Here is a 22515-nt window from a genome sequence, read left to right on the forward strand (position 1 = left end):
GTTGTTGTGCTGGGCGGAGGCTCTCTAGGTGTGCGGGCCAGCGACTCGATAGCCGGAAGTCATCCGACCGGGAGCTGTGGCAACTACCGCCGAGCTTGACATCAGGCCTCTCCAGTTGGCAGCCAGTATGGCAGATCGTGCGGCGTTAGAGCAGCTAGTGCGAGTTCAGGGAGAGATTGTACGGGGACTGAGACAGCAGAAGGCCAGCGCCGAGCAGGTGCGACCCAGGCGGCGGGGGCAGGACTAGAGCAAGGCCCGGGAAGACGTAGAGCTGGGGTGGTCTGCACAAAGGACAGGAATGCGAGGGAGAAGAGATTCGGCTGCTCGCGAGAAGGACGAGCTAGGTGGTGAGGTAGCCGGGGTAGTGAGTACCCGAGAGGAGAAAAGCTGGGCCTGGGGAGAGAGATCTGTTCCCGATCCTGATGGAAGGATACTGAATGAATGGCGGAGGGGGAGGGGAGCAGCAGATGTGATATGTGATAGCCCAGCGCCTGCTTTCTCTCCACAGATCGAGGAGGAGGTGGCAAAACTACTGAAACTGAAGGCACAGCTGGGTCCTGATGAAGGGAGACAGAAGTTTGTGCTCAAAACTCCGAAGGTAAATATCATTCCTTTTAGGGAGACCGCTTCCCTGAACCAGGTCACTTAGCATTATGTACCTGAAATGCTGCAGAGGAAACAACAGTTACTGTTGGCGCCAGGCTGGATTGGACTCCACCTGAGTCATTCTGCGATGGCAAGGTGATGGCAGAAACTAAGCCAGCTGGATGCTTATGTGAGGCGACCTGCTACTGCTACTCCTTTCATTCAGTAAATACTGAGTGTTTACTATGTGCCTAGCACTGTACAAACCAAGGAGTGTAGCATGATGAACAATGTAAAAAATATAGCCTGTCCTCATGGAGCTTCTAAATAATCTCATACATGGGTATATAATTACAAATTGTGATGAGTGATGTAAAGAAATAATAAGGATGCTCTGAGAAAAATAGGGAGAACCAGGGAGTCTGAGAAAGCCTCACTGAAGTGATATACTAACTGACCTAGCAGATGAATGGGAGATATCCAGGGGAAGAGTACGAGGAAAATAGGTCCAGGTAGAGTATGGAGACTCTAAAGCGGGAAAGGACCTTGGTAGTTTCCAGGAACTAGAACAAAACCTGTATGACTAGACCCAAATAGAGAAGAGTGGAATGGGGTCGGAGATTCCTAGCTTAGCCTCCAGGATTTCAGTTCAGATGCCACTTTCTTTAACTTCTATAAACAGAACTATTTACCCCTTCATCTGGGTTTTCTTGCACTTCACATATATCTCCATTGCATTTATTGCTCACTTTTAGTTATTCACATGGTTTATGTACCATGAGAGGCTGAGACCAGGGACCTGGAACTAAATAGCTATTTAATGAATGTAAATTATGTGAAATTGAACTCCAAAGGAGAGAATTCATGATCGATCTTTATGTGGAGGTGTCCCCTTTTATTTTATTTTTTAAGCTTAACTTTTTGGGCTCTTAAATTCATTGAGCAAGTCCTCGTTTCAAAGGTTAAGAAGACAGTGTAAAATCCTGAGGTGAAAAGATAAATGGGAAATTTATGATAGGTCAAGCTGGCCTCACCTAAACCCAGTGATTAATCTTAACATCACTAAAAGTAGAGCAACCAGACATCCTCTTTATGTGATGTAATAAGAAGTACAAAGCACCACCCTTGAAGTATTCTTGCCTAGAAAAATTGACCCTGAATCTGATCAGGTCTCAGACCTAACTACCGGTTAACCAGAAATATGGGAGATAGATGAACATGTTAAATGACAACTTGAGTATATTGTTAACCAAACCTAGAATGTTAACAGTTCCTTAGAATCTAGTGCTCAATTTCCTGAAAAATTAATGACATTTTTAAAAAGGAAACTATTGTAGATTAAATAGACATGAGCCATATCAACCAAATACAATGCATGGACTTCATTTAGAATCTGATTCAAACAAGCCAACCATGAAAAGATATTGAGGCAATTGGAGAAAATTAAACATGGGTTGGGCATTAGATAACATTAAAGTGTTGGTGTTAGGGTTTGTTTTGTTTTGGTTTGGTTTGGGTTTTGTTGTAATAAAAGTATTATAGTGCTTTGTTGTTTTTTTTTTTAATATTTATATGTTAAAGAATTATACTGAAATGATAATGGGTAAAATGATAAGAATCAATGTCTGGGATTTACTTTAAAATACTCCAGAAAAAAAAAATGTTGAGGCTTAGATAAAATAAGAATAGCAGATGTTGCTGGTAGTTGAAGCTGGGTAATAGATACACGGTGGCCTGTTGTACTGTTTTCTATAATTTAGTTTAAAATTTTCCATAATATAATGTTAAAAGAAAGTGAAATTATACTAGAGAGTTAATATCCAGTTTACTTTGTTGAAACACATTTCTTGATGTGTGATTCATATTAATAGATAACAGAAAACTCAGTATCATGAGGACAGTACTTCTTCAAGGTCCCTTCCTGGTCAAAATTATTTTCGTAATGTTATTTGCCAGTTTTTGCTTCATTTGCCGTGAAAGTGCAAAAGCACTGGTGAGTAGAACTGCTGGTGATATCTTAGCACAAATCAAGAGAGTGGCACTCAATTCTATCAATAGGGATTATGTTCTTTACTTTAATGCACTCACAGTAAAAAAGAAAGTCAGTTTCCCTTAACATCCTTGATAACACAATAAAAATCATTAATTTTATTGAATCTCAACCCTTGAGTACACCCTTTTTTAATATTCTGTGTGATGAAATGGTAAGTCCACATAAAGCACTTCAACTGCCTTCCAAAACAGGAAAAACACTTGTGCCATCAGGTGAGTTGTAAGCTGAACTAGCTACTTTTTTCACAGGACATCTTTTTTATTTGAAGGAAAAGCTGAAAGGGAAACAATTATTTTATTTTATTTATTTTTAGAGAGAGAGGAACGGAGGGAGAGAAAGAGAGGGAGAGCAACATCAATGTGTGGTTGCCTCTCACACACCCCCAACTGGGGACCTGGCCCGCAACCCAGGCATGTGCCCTAACTGGGAATCAGACTGGCAACCCTATGGTTTGCAGGCCAGCTACTCAAACCACTGAGCCACACCAGCCAGGTCTAAACTATTATTTTAAAGATTAGGGATATTTAGCAGACATTTCCACAAAAATGAATGAAGTGAGCCTTATCACTTTAAGAAAAACATTTCACAACATTTGTTGTCAGTGATAAAATTCAAGTGATTAAGTTTAAGTTAGAATTTTAGGAAACTTCTATCTTCCATCTTGAGCTTGACAGCTCCCCAGTACTTAATGACTTTCCTGATAAGATCTGTGGTGATATTAACAAATCCTGTTTTCTGATATCGTATAATGAAGTGAGTGTACCAACATTTGGAAGAGCAGTGTAACTGTTATCAGTGAACCAATATTTTCCCGTAACCAATGTATGATGTTATAAAATCATACATGAATGAAAGATCCAGTCAAAGTACAAGATAAAGTAATAGATATTTTTAAAATTGTGGTAAAATATACATAACAAAATTTGCCATTTTAACCATTTTTAGGTGTACAGTTCAAGGGCATTAAGTACACTTACATTGTTATACAATCATTGCCACTATTTATCCCCAGAAAATTTTCATTATACCAGAATGAAATTCTGTACCCCATTAATCAGTAACTCCCCACTCTAGCCCCTATTTCTACCTCTGTCTCTATGAATTTTGGATACCTTATGTAAGTAATGGAATTTTAATGTAACAATATGAAAAGTTCATTGGTGTAGTTTCAATTCCACATTGCAACCAGTTTTTAAGAAACTACCACATGTTGGATTGCGGTGTACTTTGAGAAGAATATCTATAGTTAGCTGAAAAGTTTATTAAAATATTCCTTTTTTTTACAATTATACTTTTATGTAAGACTAGATTTTCCTTATATAGTCAACCAAAACAATATTTTGCAACAGAAATTGAATGGAAAAAAAAAAAAAAGACAGAAAGCATGTATGACAATCCAGCTGTCTTCTATGAAGCCAGGCATTAAAGATTTGCAGAAATGTAAATCAGTGCCACTCTTCTCACCACTCTTTTTTTTTAATTCTGGAAAGTAGTTACATTTCCCTAAAACTGTTATTTATTTTAACATGTAATGGATATGCTGTTAGAGGAATTAGTGAATGTTTTTCTATTGTTCGCAGTTTTAATTTCTAATACAATAAATATTGATAGGTATAATCCACTTTGGGGTCCTTAATAAATAGTAAGAGTGTAAAAAAATCTTGAGATCAAAGACTTAGGAATAAAAGCCCAAACTAGAAGCTATTATCTGGAAGAAGAAAGTTCTAGTCCTGACTGCCATGAACCTGCTGAGTGGCCTTAATGTTTTAATTTCTCAACATCTTCTGATTCATCTATAAAATGCATCTGCCCAGCCCATGCCATAGGACTATTAGAAACCAATTAGAGAACAAATAGTATTCATTAGGGTTTTTAAAAACATTCTGTTGGGAAAGGATGTTACATGTAAAAATTTGGAGTTCAACCAATTAAGCCAGTTTGAGTTGGCTACATGCCTGTCATCAGGTAGATGTCTATTAGGTAGGGAAATGTGTTACCCGAGAAAAAGAGTTTTTAAGAAAACGTCTCAGAGAATAGAGTTCTAAGAATCCTACAAAATAGAACCAAGCTTAAAAGGGAATGGGACTTAGGTGATAACAAATGGGTATGGTGAGTAATAGAGAATTGTACTTGTATTGCCAACTCAGTGACCTGTAGGAAAATCAAAGTTTGGGGCAAGATTTGTGTTCATCATCGCTGAGGTCATGCTTTTATATTTATAGACCTTATTGTTCTTTGTTTTTCAATCCCACCCCTGGTACTCCGGTTGATTTTGACTCCAAGGGCACAAGAGACTACAGTCCCCGGCAGATGGCAGTTCGGGAGAAGGTGTTTGATATAATCATCAGCTGCTTCAAGCGCCATGGTGCAGAAGTCATTGATACACCTGTGTTTGAACTAAAGGTGAGGTATGGGTGAGAAACTGCATGGTGGGAGAGTGGGTGTGTGAACAAGAAGAGGATGACAAAGGTCTCTCTCCTGTTGTAGACAAAGACCAGTATTTTCTCCAATGAGAAAGTGGGTAGGACAGACTTAGAGGGAGAGGTCCTGCTTTTTATTTATCCTGGTTTTGGCCAACAGCTTTCAAGAGAGAGCCCTTCTTAGGAGTGGAAGTTGTTTTGGCTTCCATCTATATCGAATTCCATGGCACCTATGTTGAGATGTTTTCTAGATACATGCAAAACATACATATAAAGTATAAATATTCAATTAGTCTCCTATTTATGGACCCTGAGATCGTTTCCAGTTCTTTAGTAAAAAACCAAATTGCATCACTCCCTGCTTAAACCCCTGTGACTCCCATTGCATTTATAATAAAATCCAAACTCTTTACCCAGCCTTACGAGGCCCTGCATCATCTGGTGCATCATACCTTTCCCACCTCTCATGCTGTTTTCCCCCTTGTCCACTATACTCCCCTGGTCTTCTTTCCATTCCTGGAACATACTAAATATGTTTCTGTCTCAGGGCCTTCATTCTTACTCTTCCCCTTTTTACCTGAACTCCTGTATCCCCTAGCTCTTTGCATGATTTTAATTTCAGATTAAATGAGAGATTGCAGATTTTTATCTTCAGATGGCAGCTAAAATACCATTCCTCAAATAATTCTCTCCAACTACCCTGTCTAAAGTAGCCCTTATCTATCACATCAACCTGTTCGATTTTCTGTAGAGAAGCTATCACTATCTGAAATTATCTGTTAATATTTCCTTGTATTAATGTATTGCCTGTCTCTTCTCACTAGTATAGAAGATCCATGAGGACGTGGACTGCCTTTGTATTAATCACTGATGTATATTCAGTGTGTGGAATATACATCAGTGGCAGGCATTTATTTGCAGGCTAAGTTAATAGAAATGGAATTGCTGGGCCAAAAGGGTGTACTCATTTATATTTTTACCAACTATATTAGTTTTATAGGGTTGCCATAACAAAGTACCATAGACTGGGTGGCTTAAAAAACAACAACACAGAAATTTGTCATCTGGAGGCTAGAAGTATGAGATAAAGTATCAGCAGTGCTGGTTTCTTCAAAGGGCCATAAGGGAAGGGTCTGTTCTGGGCTTTTCCATAGCTTGTAGGTGGTGTCCTTTCCCTGTGTATTCACATCATTTTCCCTCTGTCTGTGTCCACATTTCCTCATTTTATAAGGACACCAGTTATATTGGATTAGAGCCTACGCTAATGGCTTAATTTTAGCTTAATTACCTCTTTAAAGACCCTATCTCCAAATAGTAGGGGATAGGACTTTAAGGTATGAATTTTGCAGAAAACACAATTCAGCCCATAACATCAACCAACATATGAATGGTTCTGCTTCTATACACCGGGACTTTTCAGGCATTTTAAACTTTGCCAACTAGTAGGTGAAATAATTTATCACCTTGTTGAACACATCAAGGGGCAAGGATTGCTTTTGACGTTGTTCAAATCTCAGGTGTCATAAAAACACTCATGTTTGTTAAGCTAATAACCCACTCCTAGGAGTTTACCCTCAGAAAAAAATTGTCAAAATAAAAATAGATATACCCAAATACTTACTGAAATGTTATAGAACATATTAAAAAACTGGAATAACCTAAACATCTAACAGCATAACCCTAGGAAGGAAGGAAGTACAGAGCTGCTTCTCACTGGAATATTATGCAGCTTATTTTATTTTATTTTTTTAATTTATACATTTTTAATTGGCTGCATATATTAACATGTACTATAAGATTCTTTTCTAATAAGCATTACATAATAAATAGATACTATAAAAAGATCTGATTAGTTAAAAGTAACAAGCATTAACAGATACATACAAAACGTAGCCTGATCAGACTTGGTGTGAGCCTGTAATGAAGCACGGAGCACCAGCCTTCACAAGTGATAGTCTTCACAAGGCGGGGTGGTGGTGGAGATGGGATAAAAAAGGTCACAAGACCATTAAAAAATCCAGATAACTAATTAGACAGATTAACCATAAACAGTTCCCTTTCCCTGGTGGACAAAAAAAAATAAGCTTCTGATGCCGACTCTACCCCAGAACAATTTTAACAGCTGGTACATCCTGCTGCCACAGGAGGGCTGATGTCGTGGGTGGGCAATCCCTGATGGGGCCATCACATTCCTGGGCTGCTGGAGTCTGTCTGCTGGGTCAGATCTGTGTGTGGAGGGGTGAGTATGTTTGGTGGGGTTTCTTTTGGCAGCTGGATATGAGATCATTTTATGTTTTGTCTGAAAAGGGGGGTGGTTTGTGTTGGAAGGCCTAAGTGTGTTCTTGATTTGTGAAGGGCTCTGTGCTCTGCTCTCACTGCCCATTCAGCAACTGCAGCTTTCTGCTGAGGCTTTGGCCCAGTCATTCTTGTCCAGTTTGATGGGTTCAGGAAGTTCATTATACAGCTTCACCTCCATATCCTGTTTAAGTGCATTCCATGCAATCGTCTGGAATGCCTGCTCCACGGTGATGGCCTCCTTGGCACTGGTTTCGAAGTAGGGAGGGTTGTTTCTGCTGTAGCACCAGGCCTGTGCTCGTTTCGTAGCTGCTTTGTCTGTTTTCAAGGTCAATGTTGTTTCCCAATACCAGGAAAGGAAAGTTTTCAGGATTCTGGGGACTGACCGGGTTGAGAAACTAACCTCTCCAACTATCAAGGGTTTTGAGTGTGTTGGTGGTAGTCAACGTCAAACACCAGAACACAGCAGTCTGCACCTCTGTAGAAGGCCACACAAAGAAAGTGGAATAGTTCCTGTCCTCCTGTGTCCCAGATCTGCATTGTAACTAGGCTATCATCCACCATCACCTCCTTTGTCAGAAAGTCTGCTCCTACTGTGGCTTTGTATTGATTACTGAATTTCTTGTTCACATACTGGCTCATGAGTGATTTCTTACTCCAAAATCTCCCCTGATGATGACTTTTAGCAACACTTTCTTCCTAGAGGTCATCCTTCAAACTTGTGTTTCTTCAGTTCAGGACACCAAATCTAGATTCCACTTGAGGTTTTCTCTTCTCTTCTCTTCTCTTCTCTTCTCTTCTCTTCTCTTCTCTTCTCTTCTCTCTCTCCTCTTTCTCCTCCTCCTCCTCTTCCTCCTGCTTCTCCTCCGCTGCTCTGCTGGGGTCACCAGGCTGGGAGTGTCTCGAGGGCTCCCGCAAAGGAGGAGATGCAAGGGAAGACAGGGACAGAGAAGTTCAAGCTCCGATTACAGCAGTCTTTTCGGCACTCTCTAAGACTCCAGCTAGCTTTTAAAAATAGTACTTCTGCCCTGACCAGTTGGGCTCAGTTGGTTGGGCGTCATTCCACAAAGCAAAAAGTTGCTGGTTGAATTCTCGGTCAGGAAACGTGCCTGGGTTGTGGGTTGGGTCCCTGGTTGGAGTGCATATGAGAGGCGATTGATGTTTCTGTCTCTCTTTCTCTTTCTCCTTCCCTTCCCCTCTCTAAAAATAAATTTAAAAAATCTTTTTAAAAATAATACTTCTGCCCTGGTGGGTTTGGCTCGGTTAGAGCATCGTCCCATAATTGTGGGTTTGATTCCCAGTCAGGACACATACCTAGGTTGCAGGTTCTATCCTCGGTCTGGGTCCATGCATTCCAGGGAGCGTAGGATCCCAGGTGTGTGCGGGAAGCAACCAATCAATGTTTCTCTTCCACATCTATGTTTTTCTCTCTCCCTTCCTCTCTCTCTAAAAAGCAATGAAAAAAATGTCCTCAGGCGAGGATAAATGAATAAGTAAAAATAATACTTCAGCTCTGTCATAAAATGGGAATAGTGATAAACAGAAAATAAAATTGGTACTTCCTTTTGATTATAATTAAATTAAATTGAATGCATAAGCATTGAGATAGAGAGCAGAGGAAATATAGACAAGTTGAAATCAATCATATTAGAGTCATGGGTTTTTATTTTTAAAACTTCCTTTTAAATTGTTGTATTTATCTTTGTGATGACCACATTTCTTTACATTTTCTTCAGGAAACACTAACTGGCAAGTATGGGGAAGACTCTAAGCTCATCTATGACCTGAAGGACCAGGGTGGTGAGCTGCTGTCCCTTCGCTATGACCTCACTGTATCTTTCTAAACCTGGGCTCCTGACAGGAGATGGGGAATTATTCTCTAAACCAGAAGTGGCATGTTGGCTAAACAGAGAATGTCCTTAGAAGTTTTCTGAAATCTGGTGAGAACTCAGCTTTATATCAGGGCTCAGTCCCAACTCCACCAACAATGCCCTGGTTCCAGAACACCTCTCCCCTTCCTTATCCAGTAGACAAAGTTCTTACTTGTCCAACAGCACATTTCCTTCAGCTTCAGCTATGCCAGAAAATCATCTCCTCAGAGATCCCATGCGGGGCCCTCTTCTGCTCCCTGGCCAATGTGCCGAGCCCCCTACTGTGCTCAGCATAGCCCAGGATGGAGACACTACCAAAGTGAAAGGAGCCTTAATTTTGTTGAGACTTCAGCTGCCCCTTGTGTTAACAAAGTTGATTCTTTCTGATGTTCAGAAATGCTCTTAATCAAATGGGTGGTGGTTTTACCGGCACAGGGAGGGTCTAGACCCCAGTTTCTGTTGGTGAAGATAATGAACTTCCAGACTGTGATAGAAGGGGCTTTCTCCTTAACTCTTTATCATCAGGTTCCTTTTGCTCGATATTTGGCAATGAATAAGCTCACCAACATTAAACGTTACCACATAGCAAAAGTATATCGGCGGGATAACCCAGCCATGACCCGTGGTCGTTATCGGGAATTCTACCAGTGTGTGAGTATGTGGGTAACTCGGCCAGCCCTTGAACCAAGAGTGTCTACTGAGCACACTGGATGCCCCAGATAATGTGCTAACCTATAGGTTTCTTTGGTATTTTCATATAGATTTCACAAAGGCCCTGTGGGGAGGGAAGGACAAGGATTATTTCCCCCATTTTATATAGGAGTAAATTAGAGACTAAGCAGGGTGAAGAGATAATAGGTATATGCAAGGCACAATCAGCACTAGAACTCTTAGTCTAGTGCTCTTCATATTAAACCACAGTGATAGGATCACAGCAAAGAATAAGGAAATTGGATTTGAGATATCAAATCATCGAACCTGGTGGGCAGAACTTCTGAATAAATAGAAAGTGACTTAAGGACTAAGGCTGTATAGTTGCCCCACAGTGGTAGGAGGAAATAAGGAAAAGTAAATGAGTGAGATGATGAAGGAATAACTCAATAGATGGAAAGGAAACCAGGACTGGTAAAGAGACCCAATAATGCTGGGGTTTTCCTCTGGGCTGATGATCCGAGAATAAAGAAGGTCTATGCATGAGTGCAAACTGGCCTTCAGAGAGAGAGAGCTGAGCTCCCAAGAATCCCCTCTTAAGAAAGTTAAACCCCTAAGGGCCTCTAACTGCCTCTCTCCCTATAGGATTTTGACATTGCTGGGCAATTCGACCCCATGATCCCTGATGCAGAGTGCCTGAAGATCATGTGTGAGATCCTGCATTCACTTCTGTTAGGTGACTTCTTGGTCAAGGTCAGAGCTGAACGAGGCTGGGAGGGCAAAGTTGGGCCTGGCCTCTGAAAGGAGAAAGTCTTTGTGCAGAGGGACCAGTAGCCTAAGTGACCAAGCTATTGAGAGTCATGTAACGAGATTCTCTTCTCATTATGCCTTGGGTCCCTGCAGGTGAATGATCGGCGCATCCTAGATGGGATGTTTGCAATCTGTGGGGTTCCTGATAGCAAGTTCCGCACCATCTGCTCCTCAGTGGATAAGCTGGACAAGGTAATGACCCAAACACCTGACTCTCTTATTTTCAGATTCCACCCTGCCCTGAGAAATGAAAAACAAGATTGGGGGGGTGGGGCGCTGCCTCTGTGCCCACCAAGGGAAAATTAGCCTCAGTATGTAGGTTGAAGGGCAGCTTCTGCTCTAAGACTGCCCCGTGAGGAGGGCCCATACTTGTTCTGGGTGGTGAAGACGCCCAAGGGTCCCTGACTGGTATTTGTCTGCCCAGCTGTCCTGGGAAGAAGTAAAGAACGAGATGGTGGGAGAGAAGGGACTTGCACCAGAGGTGGCTGACCGCATTGGGGACTACGTCCAGCAGCATGGTGAGGAGCGCACCCTGCCTCCCCAGCAGCCACCCCACTGCCCTGAAGCTGCAGCTCTTCTCTCTGTGTGTACCTATGTGTGGGAGAGTGGGGGAGGGAGAGAGAGAAGTGGGGAGGGGGAGAGCAAGCACACACACACACAGGTGCAGTCCAGGCAAAAAGATAGAGCCCCTACCTTTTTCTTTCAGTCAGTTAGTCTGGCTCACAAATCTGTCTCCCCAGGTGGGGTATCCCTGGTGGAACAGCTGCTCCAGGATCCTAAACTGTCCCAAAACAAGCAGGCCTTAGAGGGCCTGGGAGATCTGAAGCTGCTGTTTGAGTACTTGACCCTGTTTGGCATTGCTGACAAGGTAAGGTTGGGGATGAGCGCCCTAGCGGAGCTCTGGGGCTTCAGGCCCTTGATCCTCATCTGGTACTGACCCTGTTCTTGTCCTCACAGATCTCCTTTGACTTGAGCCTTGCTCGAGGGCTGGACTACTACACTGGGGTGATCTATGAGGCGGTGCTGCTACAGACCCCAAGCCAAGCAGGGGAAGAGCCCCTTGGTGTGGGCAGTGTGGCTGCTGGCGGGCGCTATGATGGGCTAGTGGGCATGTTTGACCCCAAAGGGCGCAAGGTGCCGTGCGTAGGGCTCAGCATTGGAGTGGAGCGGATCTTCTCCATCGTGGAGCAGAGGCTGGAGGTGAGTACAAGACAGTCTTGGCAGGTGGTGGCACCTGAGCTATCTTCTTTGATCCCCAAGGGGGCAAGTGGGGCCACTTTGGGCAAGGAGCATCTTTGCAGAGAAATGGAGAAAAGATGAGTACTTCATAGACTCCCACCCCATTATAGTCCAGCTTTATGGATCTTTGATCATTCTCTTTTCACAAAATATCTTTCTCTGGGTCCCTACTTCCCTCGAAGCTGTCAGGATTCGAGGCTGGTATATCCAACAACCCAGATCTTCCTCACAATACAGAATACTTGATATTTTACTACTCTGCTCCAAGCCAGGCACTGTGCTTAGTGCTTTTCATGCATTATCTAATAAAATTCTTACACCAGCCCTCTGAGAGTAGCTACTTCTACTATTTACATTTTTCAGATGAGGGAACTGAAGATTATAGATTAGATATTTTACCCAAAGTCATGAGTCTTTTAAGTGGCAGAGTCAAAATTTGAATCCAGGCAGTCTAACTTCAAAGTCTTGCTCCTAACCACACCGTGCTAGTCTCTTAAGTGGGAAGCATGTGTCTGAAGCCCTCAGATCCCTCAGATGGCTGTTCTGACTCTAACACCTAGAACAGCGGTTCTCAACCTGTGGGTCACGACCCCTTTGGGGGTCGAACAACCCTTTCACAGGGGTCGCCTAAGACCATCGGAAAACACATATATAATTACATTATTGTTTTTGTGATTAATCACTATGCTTTAATTATGTTCAATTTGTAACAATGAAAATACATCCTGCATATCAGATATTTAAATTATGATTCATAACAGTAGCAAAATTACAGTTATGAAGTAGCAACGAAAATAATTTTATGGTTGGGGGTCACCACAACATGAGGAACTGTATTAAAGGGTCGCGACATTAGGAAGGTTGAGAACCACTGACCTAGAGGAACACCAGGGAAGCCCCTCATGGCCTCAAGCGCTTCTTTGTCGCTGCTGCTCTTAACTAACTGGTGGCATTTCATCCCCTGGAGAATGTTCTGTCAGTAACCTTCCCTCGGCCCCATCCTTTTCTCTCAGGTGGAAACCACCCATGCTTCCCAACTGAGGTCACTGTTCCAGTAGGCATCTCATATTTTAAGAACTACGAAATCATCTTCAATAAAAAGACAAGGGGCAGCAGCAGCATCCTCCCCTCCCCTCTATCCACACACACCCTGGGTTTTACCCTATGGGGAGTACCTGCTTTAAAAAAAAAATTTTTTTTTTGAGAGTACGTTTATTAAAACTGGTGACAGCGAAACAAAGAAATGCTTAGCATAGAAGAAGCAACAGGAGTGAGCCAAGGTGGAGCTGCTTTGGCTCACTGGGAAGTCAGAGAAAAGGGGCTTTGGAGACAGGTTCAGGGGGTTAGCCTGGGATGAGCTCCACTGCCCATTGTTCCCATGGCTGCAAGTCTCATGGGGACCCTTAGAGTTAAGGAGATGCATACCTGAGAGGGAAGAAAGGCGTAAATGTGCTCATGAGAGGGAGGGTGCCTGGGTTGTACCCTCTTGACTGGGCAGATATTAAGTGGGAACTAGAACTACCAGGGATGACTGGATTGCCTGGTGGGCTCATTATGACTTCTTTGTGACTCTTCTTGTGGGCCCTTATGGTAAATGGAGATAAGCTACAAGGTACTATAAATAAGCTATCTTTGCCCTTGCCCTAGATAACTTATTCTGGCAAGTCACATGCATAAGCCAGTCAGTTTATTTCTTATGTCATCTAAGAGTTACCTTATGCCCAGTTGCTAGGTGAGAAGACGGGGCCCCTGCCCTGATGGAGCTGGCTGAGTTGGGCCTGGTCTCAGAATCCTGACCAGGGCCTGCTTTCTTTGCTCCTTGAAGGTATCATAAAGGGTAGCCCAGCTCACTGACTCTTATCTGCACCTTCCCCAGGAATCGGAGGAGAAAGTGCGGACCACAGAGACACAGGTGCTTGTGGCATCTGCACAGAAGAAGCTGCTGGAGGAGAGGCTAAAGCTTGTCTCAGAGCTGTGGGATGCCGGGATCAAGGTACAGGAGGCACGCCCCAGGGCAGAAGCAAGCAGGAGTGCTGGGCGCAGACTAAGGAAAAGCTTACCCATAGTGATCCTGCTAGTTGGTGATTTCTTGAGGTGGAACTAAAAGAGCAAGGTGACAGCTTGGGCCCCCAGGAGGTTATCCCAGGTGAGGCCGTGAGCCTTCACCTTCTGCCTGGGTGCCCTGCAGGCTGAGCTGCTTTACAAGAAAAACCCAAAGTTACTGAACCAGCTGCAGTACTGTGAGGAGGCAGGCATCCCACTGGTGGCCATCATTGGTGAGCAGGAGCTCAAGGATGGGGTCATCAAGCTCCGTTCAGTGGCCAGCAGAGAAGAGGTAAGTTGGCGGGCAGGGAGGCTGAGGGACAGGGAATGTATGGCATTTCGGCAGGCCGGTGCCCATTCAAGACCCAAGCAAAAGCCTGGCATTCTTATTAGTATCCACTTGTGAAGGACTTAAGGTCTTTTCACCTGTTACTAGGGCCATGGTAGGGTAAGAACTCCATCCTCACAAACACCCTGAGTCTCCAGCTCCCCCAAGAAGCACTGTCCACCCTGAATGTTGGATTGAGTTCCTGCTCCCAGCTGAGCTAAGCCTGATGTCTAGAGGAAGGAGTGGGCTCTCAGGGAGCAGTGGAGTAGAAGATGCTCATACCACTTTTTTCCCCCTTCCTGGCCAGGTGGATGTCCGAAGAGAAGACCTTGTGAAGGAAATCAAAAGGAGAACAAGCCAGCCCCTTTGCATTTGCTGAATTGAGGAAACTGTCAGAGGAAAGTGGGACAGAGACTGTTAAGGCTAAGACAAAACTCTGCTTGTGTACTTGCACACTTCTGTTCCAGCAGGAAAACCTGAAGAGTAGTCCGAGCAGAGACTTTTTATTTTTATTATAATTATTTTATTGGTAATCACAGGCAAAAATGGCCAGGAGGCCCTGGGGGCTCAGTCCAGTCTGGGCTACAGGGACAGGGCCTGAGATGTCCTTCTCTGCAGGGCTCTATACCAGGTGCAGGGACTGCTCCCCCAAACCAGTTGCCAAAGGTACAATAAAATATTTCAAACCACCGGGGCCTGCCTGTGTCGTTGTTGCCTGGCCCTGCCTTCCCTGTCAGAGCCTGACCACTTTCGCGGTGGAAAATGGGGAGAAAGACAGCAGGCTCTTGCCCAGGGTGAAAGGTGCCCCCTGCGCCCTTCTAGTCTCCAGCATCCCTCCGTGCAAGTTTGCCAGCTATTTATTTGGAGCGGGGGCTGCCTGCAAACAACCGCTAGGGTTTCTAACTTTCACCTGAGGGTCACGGCACACGTGCGGCGGATACCCCCACCCCCTCTTGGGAGGCGGGGTCGTGCTCAGAGCCAATGAGAGCTTGGGGGGGGGTGGAAGGATAGGGAAGCTTCCAGAGGCAGATAGGGAGGAGGTTATAAAAGGGAGCACCGACGGGCCCACACGAGAGCCATGCAGTCCAAACGCGAGTGCGAGGTAAGTGGCGAGGAGGGGTGGACGAGCCCCACCTGCGCGTGGAGTCGGGTGGGGCGGGCGCGGTGATCCGCCATTCCAACTTGCCCCTTCCTCCTCAGCTGTGGTGTGAGAGGGTGAATCCGGAGAACAAGGCGGCGCTGGAGGCGTGGGTCAGGGAGACAGGCATCTGCCTGGTGCAAGTGAACGGGCAGAGGAAGTATGGCGGGCCACCCCCAGGTACACCAGTCACAGTCCTGCGCCTGCTGGGCTACACCAAGCCTCGGTGGCCCCGACCGGCCCCTTTGGGGGAGTTGCTTATCCCGTTTCACTACAATGAGAAACCCCTAACTTTGGGTTAACCCCTCCCCCGGCAAATGTGTAAACACCTTGTCTGTAGCTTTCCACCCACCCGCCCCCTCGAGGAAGGGAGCCAGTCTTAAGGTACACCTAATCTGTCCCAGCCCCGTTTTAGCCTAATCACCCAATTATGCCAATGACCCGGGGTACGGAAGTTGTACCCATTTCACAGATGTGTACTCTCATGTTCCCTCCGCTCGGGGCCCCAGGGCCTCTAAGCCCGAACATTCGGATGGATGACTATGCCCCCTCCCCCATGCGCTTTCCCCAGGCTGGGTAGGCAGCCCGCCGCCGCCCGGGTCGGAGGTGTTTATCGGTAGGCTGCCCCAGGACGTGTACGAGCACCAGCTGATCCCACTGTTCCAGCGCGTGGGCCGTCTCTACGAGTTCCGCCTGATGATGACTTTCAGCGGCCTGAACCGCGGCTTCGCCTACGCCCGCTACAGCTCGCGGCGCGGAGCCCAGGCCGCCATCGCCACACTGCACAACCACCCGCTGCGGCCCTCCTGCCCGCTGCTCGTGTGCCTCAGCACGGAGAAGTGCGAGCTGAGTGTGGACGGGCTGCCACAGGCTCTGACCCGCCACGCGCTGCTGCTCGCGCTGCAGCCGCTGGGTCCCAGTCTTCAGGAGGCGCTGCTGCTGCCCAGCCCGGCGGCGGCGCCCACGCAAATGGCACTGCTCAAGTTCAGCTCGCACCGCGCTGCGGCAATGGCCAAAAAGGCCCTGATGGAAGGTAGGGGTGGAGGCTGCTGGGGGCCGCTGGTTGGGGCAACATTGTTCTGCCAGGCACTTTACCGCACGGCAGGCAAAGTCGAAATATCTTGGGGTCAAGAATACCCGAATTTGTAACCTTATACTATTTATTTAAACTAAGATTTTTCCATTTCCAGTGGTACTACCACTTACCAAAACTTAACACTTCCATTCCCACGAATTTATCTCCTGACTTAATCCTCAGCATTACAATGGGGGGTGGGGGGTGGGGGGAGACACAATGATCTCCCTCTTTAGAGAAGATTGTTTTAAGAGAAGAGGATTTGCCCAAGGCAGTCCAACTGAGACTGTTGTTGTCTGTTCTGAGAATTGAGTATTTAGCACATTCCTTGACTCAGGGCAAGTATTCACAGTAAAGATTAGCTATTTTATGATTATGCAGTGGGCAAAACCAGCATTAACAGATACATATGCCTCCAAGAAAACTAAGAAGGTAGCAGTGATTACACCCCTTTCACAAACACAATGAAGCCTTAGGTTATTTGCCAGAGGTCACAACCACCTGGAAATGAGGAAGCTAAAAATTTTAAAAGGCTGGGGACTTAGACCCAGGGTTAAGACCTGTCTTACCTCTGCCTTTTCCCTGCAGGACAGTCGCGCCTCTGTGGCGAGCAGGTGACTGTGGAGTGGCTCAAGCCAGAGCTGAAGCAGCGATTTCGCCAGCAGCAGCCTGCGGGGCCCTCCCTGAGGGGCCTGTGGCCAGAGGGCAGCCAATTGGCAAAGCTAGAGTACCAAGGTGCTCGAGCTGCCCTGCAGCTGTTATGCCAGCGGATGAAGCTGGGCAGCCCAGTGTTCCTCACCAAGTGTTTGGGCACAGGCCCTGCTGGCTGGCACCACTTCTGGTACCAGGTGGTGATCCCTGGGCACCCAGTGCCCTTCAGTGGCCTCATCTGGGTTGTGCTGACCTCAGATGGGCAGGATAGACATGAGGTGGCCAAGGATGCTGTGTCTGCACGGCTCCTGGAGACACTAAGTGAGTCTGGGGCCAGCCTCTTGTGGTCTGGTGGGGTACTGAGTGAGTCTGGGGCCAGCCTTCTGTGTTCTGGTGGGGCACTGAGTGAGTCTGGGGCCAGCCTTCTGTGTTCTGCTGGGGCACTGAGTGAGTCTGGGGCCAGCCTCCTGTGTTCTGCTGGGGCACTGAGTGAGTCTGGGGCCAGCCTCCTGTGTTCTGCTGGGGCACTGAGTGAGTCTGGGGCCAGCCTCCTGTGTTCTGCTGGGGCACTGAGTGAGTCTGGGGCCAGCCTCCTGTGTTCTGCTGGGGCACTGAGTGAGTCTGGGGCCAGCCTTCTGTGTTCTGCTGGGGCACTGAGTGAGTCTGGGGCCAGCCTTCTGTGTTCTGCTGGGGCACTGAGTGAGTCTGGGGCCAGCCTCCTGTGTTCTGGTGGGGCACTGAGTGAGTCTAGGACCAGTCTCCTGTGGTCTGCGGGAGCTGAGGCAGGTACCATGGTTAAGCAGTAACCCCACCCTCTCCACAGGCAGCCTGAGCAAGTAGGCGGAGGCTGTGTCAATCTCCCACCCAGCAGGCCTGGGCAGCCATCATCTGATCCCAAAAAGGGGAGGAGCATGGGCCCTACACAGCCTCCCAGTTTGGGGCACAGCCCCAGTACAGCTGGGGCAGCTCAGGTTTAGCTAAGATGTGGTGAGGGGCCTTGCCCTCCCTCTCCCAGCCCAGGGTTTTCCTTGGCCTTTCTGTGTGACACACACACTCACTCACTGCCTCCTCCCACAGCTTAGCATGAATGCTTATTTTCTTGATTTGTCTTTGTTGGTTTTTATTTGGGGGATGGCTGAGCCAAAGGGTCAGAAATCTGCCCTTTGTCCCCACCACTTGGCTTTTGGTTTTGGTATATGTGTATTGTTGGCTTGTTTTTCTATGCTGCTTGTATTTATATTAAACCTCTGGTTGGTGTACACCTATGTCTGTGCCGTCTTGCTTAGGCTGTGGATTTGTCTTACACTGGTTAAGTGAGCAGCTCTACTCCCCACAGTCCTGAGCCTCTGTCTCCCCATCTCCTTATGCTGCACAAGAAGGTATGATAAATTCATAGCCCCTAGAGATTCAGCCCAGGAAGCAAGACTTGCCCAGTGAGGACCTGTCATTGAGATTCAGCTCATCCCCTCAGTCACTCTCAGTCACTGTCGTCCTCACTTTCCTCTTCCTCCTTCTCCTCTTCCCTCAGTCCTGCAAAGAAGTCATCGGTGCTCCAAGCCTTGCTGCTCAGCGCCCGAAGCGTTCCTCCCTTCTTTTTGCGCCGCCGGTAGTCATCCACCACCACAGCCCGCAACTGGGCCATGTCCCAAAACTTGAGGCACTGGTCATGGCCACTGCTGGCCAGGAAGCGGCCACAGTGGGAGAGGGCCAGCTCCTCCACAGGCTCCCCGGCGTGCTGGCCCACACTGCCTACCACTCGGTTAGGCAGGATGTTCACAGCCCTGGGCAGAGAGAAAAGAGCGTTGGGTATTGGCCGGTTGGGCCTACCCTTCCTGGCCTGAGGGCCCGGCTTCTCTCACCTGATGACTCCATCAGTGGACCCAGTGCACAGCAGGCTGTCGGTGACTGGAACCATGCAGTCAATGGACTCGGCTCTCAGGGCAAAGCGGTCACTTGTGGCCCCAAAGCCATTCCAGTTGAAGAGGTAGATGGTACCTTCACTGGAGCCACAAGCCACCTTCCTCCCACACTACAGGGAAATATGACAAACCATGTTTGTGGACCATGTCAGACCGAGTCCCTCGCACACACCCATGCCTCCATACCCAGCTGTACTTTCGTGATTGTGACAGAGGTCAGGTCTCCAGACTGAGGTTCTGAAAGCAGCTCAAACCGGCGCCGCTTAATATTGAAGACCCCCAGGCAGCCATCCCCACTGTAGAGAAAGCAGAGCAGCAGGCTTGGCCAGAGGCTCCTATTGAGGGAGGCGTTTCACACAGGGAAGGGGAGGGAGGCAGCTCTGAGGTTGTACCTCGCTGTCAGCAACAGCTTCTTGGCTGGGTCCAGAGCCATGTCAGCAATGTACTCCTCATGCTGCCGCATATCCATTATGGGGCCCTCCTTCCGCTGGTCCCAGAGCCGGATGCCACCTGTGTCATCCCCAGTGGCCAGAACGTTGTTATCCACCAGCAGCAGGCTGTTGATAGGGGCACTAGAGACAGATGCAGAAGTTCTTGGAGCATCTTTGTCCCAGTAGGAAGCTACAAGTCCTTACCCCTCACCTCAGTGCACAACTGGCTCCCCTTACCCATGAGCTTTGGAAATGCGTCTTTCCAGTTGACCCTGCTCCACATCTAGAACATGGATGGCTTTGTCCTTGGAGACAGTAACAAGTTCTGGGGGAAAAGGTGCCCAGGTCATGGTGCTGCTCACTGCTCCCTTCCCACCAGCACACTGCTGGCTGCCTTAGGATCCTAATACTCACTCTGCCCATCTTCAGAAAAGACCACAGCACGGCAAGACTTGAGGTGGTGACCTGAGGACCAGAGCTCCTTGGTCTCTCCCTCTTGGCAGGAGTAGGAAAAGCTGGGGAGAGGTGGAGGAGAGTGAATGACCCCAGCGCCTGCCTGGGATGCATGGAGTGTAGAAACTAGCCAATTTTCCACCTACCGAGGAGTTCCTGCTAGTACACCTCTAAGCATAAGGAGCTTACCATCCCATTTTTCCATTTTCAGTGAGCTTCAAGTATTAGGTCTTTTTCTCATTTGACACACAGTAATTCAAAGTACGTTTGCTTTTGCTTGAGACTTCTTTGTGATGTCACCCCACCCCTCTTCATCACCCCTATAAGCCCCATCCTAAAGGAATATTAGATCTAGATCACTGTGAAGGCCCAGAAATGTTAATGACAGGCCCTGGCCAGTGGCTCAGTTGGTTGGAGCGTCATCCCAAACAATAAAAGGGAGCAGTTTCAATCCCCGGTCAGAGCAGGTGCAGAAGGCAATCAATCAATCAATGTTTCTCTCTAACATCAATGCCTCTCTCCCTCTCTTTCTCTCTCTCTCTTCCCCCCTCTCTGATAAATCAAAAACATCCTTAGGTAAGGATTTAAAAAAATTAATGACAGAAGGACAGCCCTAGCAGCTGGAAATGTAAAGAACAGTAAGAGAGAAGAACAGCCCCAGAAGTTGGAAATGTAAAGATTAGTAAGACAGAGCTCTTGCACTCCAGGTCTGCAGGAGCTAGAGAAAGCCACAATTAATTACGGCACATTGTGACCAAATACTGAAAAAGAGCCAGGATCAAAACGGAGGTAGAACAGAGAGGCACCAGCCTGTAAACTCAGCAAGCCAAAACACCTGTCCAGAGAGTATCCCCAAGTGCCTGGCTCAGAGCTGATCCTCAAATGGGCCGAATGAATGAGTGCTTAATTGCCAGTGATTTTCAGGTGGGCAGAACTGTACCTACTTACTGTTTGCTCTATCCCAGTGCCTAGCATGAAAAGGCCACTTAATCAACATTCACATTTTTTAATGGATGAGACAAGCATTCAAATAATTAATTACACAAACCGATGTATGATTACAAACCATTATGAAGTTTATGAGGGGAAAACATCTGGTGCCAAGGCGGCATCTAATAAGTAATCTAATTTAGTCTGGGGCACAGCAGACGAGTGAAGATATGCTGAGAACTCGAGGAGAGGAGATACAAGTGAGGGGAAAGGAGTTTTCCAGGCAGAAAGAACGTGCAAAGGAGCTGAGGCTTCAAGATAATTACAAAGGTAAAGATGAATGAGCACAGAATAAAGGAGAAAGCAAGCAAGGGCCAGTGGGTCAAGGAGTTTAGACTTAATCCTAAAAGCAAAGGTAAACCATTCAAGGGTTTTAATCAAGGAAGTGAGGTAGGTGGTCGGATTTGTGTTTTCAAAAGATCAGTTAGGTAAGCAAGAAACAAAAGCAGGGGCCCTGCTGGGCTTGTCCTGGTGCTTACTGTCACTATGCTCCCTCACATTACAGCCACTTCGTCTTCTTCTGTTCTTTCAAGAGATTTGTGTGGTAACTTGTTTAAAGCCCAATGTTAATGAACGAATCAGACCATACGAGTCTTGCAAAATTTGTTTCTCTGCACTCTCCTCTCGCCTCCCTGCTCCATCCCTGGATAGCTTCCAGACCCGGCAGCCCCCGCGCCCACCACGCTCACCACGTCCCCAGTCCTGCCGTGCACCTACACAAACACGTCCCCGTCCACGTCCCCCGCCGCCAGGAGGTCGCGGGACGGGTGAAAAGCCAGCCCACTGGCTGGCGCTTCTAAAACGATGTCTTCAGGGGTGTCCCGGATACGGGCCGGCACTTCCGGGGAGTCGGAGTCTTCCTCGTCGCTCCTATCCTCCACGGACCTCTCCTCACACGTGTGATCCATGCACCAGAGGACTCGAACTGCGCAGGAGCGGTGCAAAGAGCCCCCAAACCAGCCGCTCTGCAGGAGTCAGCGGCTCAGTCCACCACTTCCGCTTGAGAGGCGGATGAAAGGGGGCGGGTCAGGAAGTGGCTCCAAGCGTTCTGGTAACCAGGGGAAGGCGGGTCGGCGCAACTGGTGTGGGTGGAGCGGACCCTAGAGGCTACGCCCCCGTGGTCCGTGACTTTCCTGTTGATACCGCGGATGCGTAGGCCAACTGGGTCTCATGGCAGCCTCTCCTCTCCTTAGTCACGTTTGTCCTTTCTTCTGATTCTGACCCGTGCTGACAGTTTGGTACAACCTGTCAACCTAAGAAGTATCTGAACTTGCAGAGAATTTTACTGAAGACATGAGAGGGAGCAAGATCTCAGATGTTCTGACAATAACAATTTTGGGACTTCTTTTCTACATTTGAAATTAAGGAGGGAATGTAAGCAAGATTATATGAAGGTGAAAGGGAGCAAAGTGGGGACTGGATTATAGGATAGTTAACAAGATTATGTGCTGTCTTGAGGATGATTATTTCAAAGGTGTGTTAACCTAGATACACAGAAAGCATGCACAGGGCTTCCTTAAGGCCAAGATAAACCTTTTACTAAAAAGTTCTATGTCTGTGGTG

General features: G+C 46.9%; 3 protein-coding genes and 1 pseudogene across 3 annotated transcripts; 2 read left to right on the forward strand and 2 right to left on the reverse strand.

Moving 5' to 3' along the window:
* Positions 1 to 25: 25 nt before the first annotated feature.
* Positions 26 to 14752, forward strand: HARS1 (histidyl-tRNA synthetase 1). Its single transcript, XM_090288161.1, has 13 exons — positions 26 to 217; positions 509 to 598; positions 4922 to 5041; positions 9090 to 9185; positions 9750 to 9875; positions 10521 to 10628; positions 10779 to 10877; positions 11110 to 11203; positions 11426 to 11553; positions 11643 to 11885; positions 13801 to 13917; positions 14113 to 14259; positions 14603 to 14752. Exons 1-13 carry the CDS (start codon positions 128 to 130, stop codon positions 14672 to 14674), a joined length of 1530 nt encoding a protein of 509 aa, XP_090144287.1. The 5' UTR covers positions 26 to 127; the 3' UTR covers positions 14675 to 14752.
* LOC150000668 (ras-related protein Rab-7a pseudogene) lies at positions 7431 to 8063 on the reverse strand (annotated as a pseudogene).
* Positions 14753 to 14827: 75 nt separating the features above from the next.
* On the forward strand, positions 14828 to 18216 carry DND1 (DND microRNA-mediated repression inhibitor 1). Its single transcript, XM_090288163.1, has 4 exons — positions 14828 to 15397; positions 15496 to 15613; positions 16005 to 16466; positions 17097 to 18216. The coding sequence occupies exons 1-4, from the start codon at positions 15374 to 15376 to the stop codon at positions 17963 to 17965; spliced, it is 1473 nt and encodes a 490-aa protein (XP_090144289.1). The 5' UTR covers positions 14828 to 15373; the 3' UTR covers positions 17966 to 18216.
* Positions 18217 to 18585: 369 nt separating this feature from the next.
* On the reverse strand, positions 18586 to 21958 carry WDR55 (WD repeat domain 55). Its single transcript, XM_090288164.1, has 7 exons — positions 21670 to 21958; positions 19924 to 20024; positions 19747 to 19834; positions 19471 to 19650; positions 19275 to 19374; positions 19019 to 19188; positions 18586 to 18940 (listed from the first exon to the last, which is right to left on the reverse strand). The coding sequence occupies exons 1-7, from the start codon at positions 21858 to 21860 to the stop codon at positions 18637 to 18639; spliced, it is 1134 nt and encodes a 377-aa protein (XP_090144290.1). The 5' UTR covers positions 21861 to 21958; the 3' UTR covers positions 18586 to 18636.
* Positions 21959 to 22515: the final 557 nt, after the last annotated feature.

This window comes from Furipterus horrens, unplaced genomic scaffold, assembly GCF_987537825.1.
Source record: "Furipterus horrens unplaced genomic scaffold, mFurHor1.1.pri manual_scaffold_10, whole genome shotgun sequence".
NCBI lineage: Eukaryota > Metazoa > Chordata > Mammalia > Chiroptera > Furipteridae > Furipterus > Furipterus horrens.

Coding starts and splice junctions, on each gene's coding strand:
- HARS1 (XM_090288161.1), top strand. CDS start 128: ATGGCAGATCGTGCGGCGTTAGAGCAGCTAGTGCGAGTTCAGGGAGAG. Junction 218..508: donor AGAAGGCCAGCGCCGAGCAG/GTGCGACCCAGG, acceptor TTCTCTCCACAG/ATCGAGGAGGAGGTGGCAAA. Junction 9,186..9,749: donor CCCTTCGCTATGACCTCACT/GTATCTTTCTAA, acceptor CTTTATCATCAG/GTTCCTTTTGCTCGATATTT.
- DND1 (XM_090288163.1), top strand. CDS start 15,374: ATGCAGTCCAAACGCGAGTGCGAG. Junction 15,398..15,495: donor AGTCCAAACGCGAGTGCGAG/GTAAGTGGCGAG, acceptor CTTCCTCCTCAG/CTGTGGTGTGAGAGGGTGAA. Junction 16,467..17,096: donor CAAAAAGGCCCTGATGGAAG/GTAGGGGTGGAG, acceptor TTTTCCCTGCAG/GACAGTCGCGCCTCTGTGGC.
- WDR55 (XM_090288164.1), bottom strand. CDS start 21,860: ATGGATCACACGTGTGAGGAGAGGTCCGTGGAGGATAGGAGCGACGAG. Junction 19,651..19,746: donor CGCATTTCCAAAGCTCATGG/GTAAGGGGAGCC, acceptor ATCTGTCTCTAG/TGCCCCTATCAACAGCCTGC. Junction 19,375..19,470: donor AAGCTGTTGCTGACAGCGAG/GTACAACCTCAG, acceptor CTTTCTCTACAG/TGGGGATGGCTGCCTGGGGG.